The 11,168-nt window shown below is 35.1% G+C and overlaps 1 protein-coding gene across 1 annotated transcript in view; it reads right to left on the bottom strand.

The window, feature by feature from the left end:
- Nucleotides 1–4,965, bottom strand: part of LOC109837722 (receptor homology region, transmembrane domain- and RING domain-containing protein 1) — an 8,234-nt gene extending 3,269 nt beyond the window's left edge. The window contains exons 1-2 of the mRNA XM_020406066.1: nucleotides 4,675–4,965; nucleotides 4,404–4,628 (exon numbers count right to left, since the gene is read on the bottom strand). Of these exons, the coding sequence (XP_020261655.1) occupies nucleotides 4,404–4,628; nucleotides 4,675–4,828 (379 nt within the window). The 5' untranslated portion in view covers nucleotides 4,829–4,965. The remainder of the gene's footprint in view (nucleotides 1–4,403; nucleotides 4,629–4,674) is intronic.

Genomic DNA, 11,168 nt, shown 5'->3' on the forward strand with positions numbered 1-11,168 from the left:
ATTCAAATTTGAATTTGTGAAAACTAACTGAATACGAATCCAAACACCATGGTATTCGATTCGGTTCATTTCCACCCCTATCTCCCATGGATAATCTATTACTGGTGATAAACAGCAGTACTTGCTACTGGGAAGAATTGCTTCATAACTTCATGATTATTCAAAGTACGACATTACATGATCTAAATATCTTCCTAGTGGTACCATCAGCGTAGTGGGGAAATATTCATGCAATAGTTATACTAAAGACGAGTGCTACAAACTCTATAGGATCCTATTTGCCTTTCCATACTACACCCCAGATTCTTCAAAGTAAGCAGTACTTTCTAATTTCTATCATCCCGAGTCATATCTTCCTGAGAAGTTACTGATTGACCTGAAATTCAAAATCTGTTGCCATCTACAGGAAGCTAATTTGGACCGTTGATGCAAAATTTTGCTTGGTCCTTCGGATAAAAAAACGTTTAAACCAACAATATATATATATATATATGGAAAAGTGTTCCTAAGGTGACTCCTTAGGCCATCATCTAAGGAGTCGGGCCTAAGATCACATGATTGAGGGCCATTGTGGATGATCCGCTCCGTTGAACTTGATCTACATATTCTAAAACCCCAACACACCAAGTTTGGGGTGAACCCGTCGTCGTTTGACCATTCATCCACTCGTATCAATTTTAACGGTTCGAATGAATAGAACTTTTCACATAGCTCGACGGAGGGTCAAACGACGACGGGTTTACCCCAAACTTGGTGTGTTGGGGTTTTAGAATATGTAAATCAAGTTCAACGGAGCGGATCATCCACAATGGCTCTCAATCATGTGATCTTAGGCTGACTCCTTAGATGATGGCCTAAGGAGTCACCTTAGGAACACTTTTCCCTATGTGTGTGTGTGTATAGTGTGTGTGTGTGTGTGTGTGTGTGTATATATATATATATATATATATATACACTAGTCATGCATGCATTATAAGCGAAAGGCTCCATAATTCCTTTAGATTAAGAAAGAGTACTAACAAGGAGGAAGATAATGGATTTCTATAAGAAAGTACTCCCAGCTCAAAGATGCAGATAAAGTCAACGCGCCAACATAACAGATCTTGGATTGAATTTTGTCAGCAACAGAACTTTAAGTAGTAGCTCATTACAAATTGATGATAACTTTCGACTAATATTTGCATAAGTTGTTATAATTTATGCTAATAGCACAAAATCAAAGGCTATCTATTAATAACATGTTGCAATCTGTAACCTCATTTCAAGCTGTAGCCCAAAATTGGCTTGCATGAATTTGCATTATTGCTAATCTTTTGAAACTGATCTTAAGATAAGCTTCTGGCTTAAGTTACTCGTTTTGGGGCATAAGATACCGCCTAAACGCCCAAATCCACTTAACTTATTGTCCTACAGGTCTGGCTAAGCAACGTAAGACACACTTGAGGGAAGGTACCTTATTATTATATACACATATGATTAAGATGGATCTGATCATTCCTTAGCTACACAAGCAGGATAATAGTGTTAGAAATTTAGAATAAAAATATAACCCTCAACCCTCATAGCAACTTTAGAGTTTTGGTATATTGCCTCAACCCTCACCAGTTTTTCAGAGTTTAGGTATAATGGTAGGGTCATTTAATATGGTACCAGTTCAACCCACGTTCAAATCCCTGTGACCACGAATTTTTAAACATTTTTTTATAAAATTGATACTTCTTTGTGAGTCCATGCTTCAGCGCTTAAAAGGATGTTCAACCTACGACTGCGAGAGCATGTTAGAATATAAAAATATAACCCTCAACCCTCACGGCAACTTTAGAGTTGTGGTAGAATGACAAGGTCCTTCAACAAATACAAAAATATTAGGAAAAAAACTTGTAACCCAAAAAGATCATCTTTCTCAATAACAGATTGTATATAGCCATTTTAGACTGATATCCCTAGCATTTTGTCCACTTGGTCAACCCACGCAAAATATAAAGGACTGAAGGAGTCACTCGAGGAGAATGGACACCAGGATGCATGCTATACACAAACTAATATTGGATCCTTTATTGCTTTGGTGGACCAAGGAGAACCCGTGCACACAGGAATCTACATAACTATCCATTCAAAATTTTACTCCTCAAATTCTCCTCTTACACAATAAAAGGCGGAAATTTAAACAAGTACTTTCCTCCTCAATTTCGGTAGCAGCATTCAAATTTAGCAAGTATTGTATTAAAACTGAAAGAAATAAGAATAATTTTTCTGTGATGTCCTATATTTTAGCTATATTTGACTTGCTAGGAAGTATCTTTGAACTGTCTAACACTTGTCATATAACAGGTCAGATAATTTTAGAAGCCTATATTCAGCTCATATCAAACAAGGACACAACTTCGGACATAAAAACAATTTCCCATCCACCGTGTGTATCGTATGGCATAAAAATAATTCCACTGAAATTGGTTTTAGTGCAAACATATCAAACAAGTATAATCTATTTCTGCTCAGCTTATTGCTACTGATCCCATTTATTTGCAAGTGCTTACTTGTTTTTTTAAGGAGATTGATCATGCACCGTTCTCATTGTCAGATTTCGTTTAAACTCGAATTTCATTGCCACATTCAGTGCACCTAAGAGGTCAAGTTTCTAAACCAGTCCATGAGCTTAGTTATTTAACACAATTAAATTACTTCAATAGAAAGTTGGCCAAGTACTCAACAATTAAAATTCAAGCATTTGCAAGCAGATACCCATGTTCCACAAGAAGAAACTAACCCAACAAGAGCTCAACATTGTTTAATGTGTTTGCATCATTTAACATCGCTTCTCACCTATCGAAATAAATCTTCACTAGGCTCACAATTAAAGGTGAATATCCTGTCTGTACTCATACCCCCCTACTTTATCCTAACTGGATAAAGACACAGGTCTCATGTAGAATATTATGAATAAAGAATACAATCCCAGATCAAACTTTGGACGAGTAAAAAGTCGTAAATTGTGTTATTACTAAAGCATCTAGGCTATAAATTTTCATCAAAAATGTCCACTTAGGCTAGATGTATGCCTTCAAAAAGGGTAATTACCTTGTCTTTATCAAAGAAAATCAATCTTAATTGGATATATTTCAGGCAAAGTTGTTTCACTGACGAGTTCGAGGACAAGAAAATTTTGATGTCCAATTACAACTGAGATATGATGCAAATCTACAGCCTATTCCCTAAAGGGAGAAAAACATCTATAACATGGGTACACCCATCTTCAAGTTGTTACCCTTTCATAGAGGGAACGCACTTCTGGAACATATTCTACATTTTATTTATTACATATAACTTCATACTTGGCTGAGACTTATAACCTCTAAACCCTATTCTGATATGCATTGCAAGTAAAAATGTATGTATATTCTCTTCTATCTTCGTATAGACACTATGTAATTAACAACATTAGAAGAATGGTTTATCATACACTAGAACTAAACTACTGTACCTAAGTATGAAGAGCAAATAAGTATGATCAATATTCAGAATTACTGGACTAGTGGATTTACAATGAAACTAAAGAGTTCTTTTTTCTTTCTTAAACAACCTTGTAGTTCACTGTCTTTTCGGGAAGTAACCCCATTTACATGCCCGAGTCATGTTATACCAAACTATTATGCCACCTGTCATGTGTGTGCTGCATATTACTTAGAGGTGCAAGATCAGAGATCAAAAGATTAAATGCATTTAAATCAAACATCATATAAGGCCAAAAATTAAACTTGGTTGGAGGAGCGAGTCCTTAATACAATTCCTTGAAAGAAAAAGATTCATGTTTGACCCCAAAAGTTAGAATAAAGGCTGTGTTACGTATTTATGAGACAATAAACCTCGACGTAGCTTATTCGAAATAAACATTCAGAACAAGATATAAAACTATTCCATTATAGAACTTCCACAATATAATATTCTGCAAAAACATTGGAAAACTTATCATTCATGAACACACTCACTCCACCAAACTCTAAACTTTCCTTTTTAAGTCACATAAGGCAAGTCCTTTACCCTCATCAATTAATCTCCCTCTCCCTCAAACCTCACCCAATCTCCGGTATCAAACTCTCATTTGGTGGGGATGAACTGAATACATACATTAATTTTACCCCCACCTACAACTTGTTCCTACTCACTTAACCCTTAACAATGCAACGTCAGAATTGAATGGATGCAGATCATGTAAATTTGTAATTATTATGACACAAAAACAATTAGTTCTCGTCTAACTATACTTACTTAATTTGAAGTTTATACCTAATAAATCTCCTTGCAATACTTATCCAATCATCAACACATAAATAAGTAACATTTGGCTTTGTTCGGGACCAATTGGAACAAAGATTCAACATCGAAGGGGGGAAATGACAGCTTACTAGAGTAAAGGCTGCTCTTTTCTTGATCATCATAGATAATGGCGGCCTCAAACCCTATATCCTGAGCAATCCTCACCTTCTTCTCGAAGCTGCAATCTCCCCTCGCGATCAAAACAAACCTCGAGCTCCCTCCACCAGTTTCGTTATCGTTTCGAAGGGGAGAGCAAGCTTCAATCGGATCCGCAAGCTGAAGGGACCCGCAAATACCCGATCCAGCTTTTAGGGCTAGGGTTAGGGTTAGGCTTAGGCTTAGGGTTTGGGGGGGCCGTACCAAAGCGAGCGGGGGCGTCGAGGAAGGTGAAGGAGAAGGATTTTCCGCGGAGGTTGACGAGGGCGGCGGAGCGGGCGAAGAGGAAAAGGGAGGAGACGGCGAGGACCAGTCGTAAATTTTCCAGCGGGCTATACTTCGAGGAGCAATTCATCATCAGGACATTTTCTTCTGTGGTTGATTTTTCTGCTGCGGTGTCGTTTCAGCGACCGACAGCTTTTGGGGGGCTCTTTAATGAAATCAGAGGAAAAGGAGGGCTGGTCGATAATTGTTACTTGAGCGATGAGGAGCGAAGCAGGAGGCAAGCGTGAACAGTACACAGGTAAAGTCGTAAAGAATAAAGATGGGACCCACATACTGTCTGAAATTACATTTTTGGGTTATTTAGGGGAGGGGCACTACAGTCACACCATCAACCACACCTCCTTTCATGCTACAGTACAGCGGGTCCCATATGAAATTTTTTAAAAAATTTCATATGGAGCCCACTGTACTTTAGCATAAGAGGAGCTATGGTTGGTGGTGTGGTTGATGGTGTGCCTGTATTATTTTCCTATTTAGGGGATGTTTGAATGCTTGGTGTAAAGTTAGGTATTTCGGATAACAAATAGTAAGTTGTTATTTCAGTTGTTATGAAATAACGTGGATGTCCATTTAGTTTCCCAAGAAGTTGATATTCCCCTAGTATATTAATCTTCTTCCTAGAACAACACAATGCATGTTCTTGAAAGACTAAGTTCATGAATGAGTAATTAATATGATTCATGTATCATAATCTTAGTTTGTATATAAATATAGGTATTCCTACATCACTTTGAGATGGCAATGAAGAACGAATGAAATAAAATTTCTCTCTACTTTTCGTCTAACTTTTCTTCTCTACTTTATTAGTTTTATAACACGTTATCAGCAAGAGACTCTACCATTGAAACAATCAATTTCAAGTCCATTAAATTCATCGCTGGGCACGTGTTCATATTTTGGATAAACCTTTGAGGTAAAATTTCTCTTTCCAATTCAATTCATTTTTCACTATGACTAACCTTACAAAATAAGAATTTATCCCTCTTGATATTTCTGGAAAGAACTACTTATCTTGGATGTTAGATGTTGAAATACATCTTGCTGCAATGGGTCTTGAAAATACTATTATGGAAGAAAATGAGACATTAAATCAAGACCATGCCAAAGCTATGATTTTCTTTCGCCATCATTTGGATGAATGGTTAAAAACTGAATATCTAACTGTGAAAGATCAACTTACTATGTGGAATAATTTGAAGGAGAGATTTGACCACCTGAAGTTGGTCGTGCTTCCAGAAGCCCGGTATGACTGGCTTCACTTAAGGCTATAAGATTTTAAATCAATCAGTGAGTATAATTCTGCAATGTATAAAATTACCTCTTAATTACAATTGTGTGGAGATTATGTCACTGATGACGATATGTTAGAAAAAACATTCTCCACCTTTTATGCCTCAAATATGCTCCTGCAACAACAATATCGAGAGAGATGATTTAAGAAATACTCTGAATTGATTTCATGCATCCTTTTGGCTGAACAAAATAATGAATTATTATTGAAAAATCATGAATCTCGACCTACTGATACTAGCCCTTTCCCTGAAGCGAATGTAACTCAATCTCAAAATCATGGTCGTGGGCATGGACATGGCCGTGGAAGAGGCCGAGGACGTAGCCATTATCGTGGAGGAGGTCGTGGCAGATATGTGCCTTATAATCACAATGATCATAACTGTGGCAAAAGACAAAACAACTGCCAAAAGTAGGACAATAATGATAAGAAAAGTGAAAAAAAGAAACATTATGAGGAAATATGCTACCGGTGTGGAATAGAAGGTCATTGGTCTCGTACCTGTCGTACGGTAAAATATCTTGTTGACCTCTATCAGGCATCATTAAAAGGGAAAGGAAAAAATACTGAGATAAATTTCATTGATCAAAATAATTTTTATGATGATCTTGATGATATCACACACCTCAATGTAGCTGATTTCCTTGAGCAACCTGAAGTTACAAAATGATCTCATGACAAACACCCGACATTTTGAATTTTGTTATTTTCGCATCTTTTATGTAATTTTCTTTATGAATTTTATAATTTATGGACTTTATTGATATTTACTTTTATTTGTAATTTTCTTTGTCATTTCTTCCTGAAGAAGAAATGGATGCCAAATATTTAGGATCAAACAATGTTGATGATAATACTTGTCTCATTGATAGTGCTACTACACACACTATACTTAAAAACATAAAGTATTTTTTGATGATAATACTTGTCTCATTGATAGTGCTACTACACACACTATACTTAAAAACATAAAGTATTTTTCTCATTTGAAAATTAGTGCTACTACACACACTATACTTAAAAACATAAAGTATTTTTCTCATTTGAAAATGGAAGAAACAAATATTAACACAATAAGTGGTAGTGCTAAATTGATTGATGGCTCCTGAAGAGCCACTGTATTTCTCCCAGAATGAACTAAAATTATCATAAATAATGCACTACTCTCGATAAAATATCGAAGAAATTTGCTAAGTTTTAAAGATATCCGCCGAAATGGATATCATATCGAGACAATGAATAAGACAAATGGTGAATACTTATTGATTACAAATACCATTTCTGAGAAGAAATACGTATTAGAAAAGCTGCCTTCTCTATCTTATGGTTTATATTATAAAAAAATAAGTACAGTTGAAATCTATCACCTTATAGACCAGAAGTCTACTAATCCCAATGATTTTATGATTTGGCATGATCGTCTTGGACATCCTAGTTCTATAATGATGAGGCGAATAATTACAAATTCACATGGCCATTCATTGAAAAATCAAAAATACTAAATTCTAATGAATTCTCATGTGTTGCTTGCTCCCAAAGGAAGTTAATTGTTAGACCATCACTAACGAAAGTGGGAACTGAATCCCCTGCATTTCTAGAACGAATTCATGGTGATATATGTAGGCATGTAGATCCACCATGTGGACCATTTAGATATTTTATGGTGCTAATTGATGCATTAATAAGATGGTCACGTGTATGTTTATTATATAGTCGCAACCTGGCGTTTGCGAGATTGCTTGCTCGGATAATTAAATTACGAGTACAATTTCCTGATTATCCCATTAAGAAAATTCGTTTAGATAACGCTAGTGAATATTCATCACATGCTTTTGATGATTATTGCATATCTATTGGAATAAGTGTTGAACATCTTGTAGCTCATGTTCATACTCGAAATGATCTAGCCGAATTATTTATTAAACGGTTTTAATTAATTGCAAGACCATTATTAATGAGGTCTAAACTTCCTCTATCTACTTGGGGATATGCTATATTACATGCAACAACACTTGTGAGAATTAGGCCGACAAGTTATCATACTTACAATTAGTTCTTGGTCACGAGGCCAATATTTCTTATTTAAGAATTTTTGGTTGTGTGGTATATGTTCCTATTGCACCGCATCAACGTACTAAAATAGGCCCTCAAAGAAGATTGTGTATATATATCGGGTATGAATCACCTTCTATAATTAAATATGTTGAACCATTAACAGGTGATTTATTTACTGTAAGTTTGCAGATTGTCATTTTGATGAGTCACATTTCCTGACATTAAGGGGAGGTAAAGATCAACCGAAAAAGGAAATTACTTGGAAAATATCATTAGACTTTCTTGATCCTCGTGAAAAAGGAAATTACTTGGAAAATATCATTAGACTTTCTTGATCCTCGTACAAAAGAATATGAACTGGAAGTTCAAAGGATTATACATTTATAGAAAATTGCAAACCAATTACCGGATACTTTTAGTGATTCTAGAAGAATTACTAAATTGCATATTCCAGTAGAAAATACTCTGATTAAAATTGATATCCCAAAAGGACAAATTAAAAGTGCTAACGAATCTAAAGCACGCCTGAAGCGTGGTAGACCTCTTGGTTCTAAAGATAAGAATCCTCGAAAGAAAAGATGATCGAATGATCAAAATATTGCTAATGACAAAATTCAACCTGAAAATTTAATAAATTTTATCATTACGAGAAAGAGTTGGAACCGAAGAGAAGTAATTGTTGATAATGCATTTGCATATAATGTAGCACTTGATATTATGGAAGATGAGGAGGATCATGAACCCAGATCGGTTGATGAATGCCGGCAAAGAAATGATTGGTCAAAATGAAAAGATGCGATCCAATCTGAATTAGATTCACTGGCTAAACGAAAAGTTTTTGGATCTGTAGTCCAAACACCTAAAGGTGTAAAGCCAGTAGGATATAAATCTAAACGAAAAGTTTTTGGATCTGTAGTCCAAACACCTAAAGGTGTAAAGCCAGTAGGATATAAATGGGTTTTTGTGAGGAAAAAAATGAGAAAAATAAAATTGTGAGATATAAAGCAAGACTTGTAGCCCAAGGATTTTCACAAAGATCGGGATTTGATTATGGTGAGACATATTCTCCAGTAATGGATGGAATTACATTTAGATATCTTGTGAGTTTAGCAGTACATGAAAAACTTGATATGCGTCTGATGGACGTAGTCACTGCTTATTTATGTGGAACATTAGATAATGATATCTATATGAAAATCCCTGAAGGATTTAGTATGTCTGAAGCATGTAAATCAAATCCTAGAGAAATGTACTCCATTAAGTTGCAAAGATCTTTGTATGGACTCAAGCAATCTGGAAAAATGTGGTATAACCGTCTTAGTGAATGTTTAGTCAAAGAAGGTTATACAAATGACCCTACATGTCCATGTGTTTTCATAAAGAGGAATGTGTCAAATTTTTTGATCATTGCTGTATATGTTGATGATCTTAATCTGATTGGAACTCCTGAAGAGCTCCAAAAGGCGATTGAATATTTGAAGAAAGAATTTGAGATCAAAGATTTTGGTAAAACTAAATTTTGCATTGGTTTACAAATTGAGCATTTAGAAAATAGGATTTTTGTTCGCCAAACTGCTTATACCCAGAAGGTATTAAAACGGTTTTACATGGATAAAGCACATCCATTAAGTACTCCAATGGTTGTCAGGTCATTTGATCCTGACAAGGATCCTTTTAGACCAAAAGAAGAAGATGAAGAGATTCTTGGTCCTGAAGTACCATATCTCAGTGCAATAGGTACACTAATGTATCTTGCTAATTGTACAAGATTAGATATATCATTTTCTGTGAATTTATTAGCAAGATTTAGTTTTTCTCCTACAAAACGACATTGGAACGGTATAAAAAGCATATTTTTTGCTATCTCCAAGGAACAATTGATCTTGGCTTATTTTATTCTTATAACTCTCGACCTGAATTGCTTGGATATGCTGATGATGGGTATTTATCTGACCCGTAAAAAGTAAGGTCTCAAACTAGTTATTTATTTACATATGGTGACACCGTTATTTCATGACAATCTACGAAACAATCAATTGTTGCCACTTCTTCGAATCATGCTGAAATAATTGCAATTCATGAGGTCAGTCAAGAATGTATTTGGCTAAGATCAATGATCCACTATATCCGGAAGAATAGTGGATTGTCCAGAAAATAAAAATCCTCAGACTATTTTGTTTGAAGACAATGCAGCTTGTATAGCTCAATTAAAAGGAGGATATATTAAAGGAGATAGAACGAAACACATTTCACCAAAATTCTTCTTTACACATGATTTGCAAAAGAATGATGAAATCGTTGTGCAACAAATTCGACCGAGTGATAATCTGGCAGATTTATTCACCAAGACATTGCTGACTGTAACTTTTAAAAAATTAGTAAAAAATATTAGAATGTGTCGGTTGAAAGATCTCAAATGATATTTGAATCGGGGGGAGAAACTAATACACAAAAATAATGTACTCTTTTTCCTTCACTAGGATTTTTTTTCCCACTGGGTTTTTTCCTAGTAAGGTTTAACGAGGCATATTCTTTGTGTAATGTTGGACATCCCAACATCCAAGGGGGAGTGTTATGAAATAATGTGGATGTCCATTTAGTTTTCTAAGAAGTTGATATTCCCCTAGTACATTAATATTCTTCCTAGAACAACACAATGCATGTTTTTGAAAGACTAAGTTCATGAATGAGTAATTAATATGATTCAGGCATCATCATCTTAGTTTGTATATAAATAGAGGTATTCCTACCTCACTTTGAGATGACAATGAAGAACGAATGAAATAAAATTTCTCTTTACTTTTCGTCTACATTTTCTTCTCTACTTCATTAGTTTTATAACAAAAGTCGTTATCTACCTCCCCCACTTTTCATTATAGTAAACTCCCAAACAAAGCATCGCATTTAGGGTATTACCTTCTTTGTTTTGGATTTCATTATGAATCCTAAAACGATGGTGTTACATTGTTTAGATTGTATCATGTGATTTTGAAAAATGATTATTTATCTGGATTCCATCCAAAAGATTCATGTTACTGTAATATTACCTCTATAAAATACAATAAAC

The sequence above is a fragment of the Asparagus officinalis genome, chromosome 4, assembly GCF_001876935.1.
Source record: "Asparagus officinalis chromosome 4, Aspof.V1, whole genome shotgun sequence".
NCBI classification, from domain to species: domain Eukaryota; kingdom Viridiplantae; phylum Streptophyta; class Magnoliopsida; order Asparagales; family Asparagaceae; genus Asparagus; species Asparagus officinalis.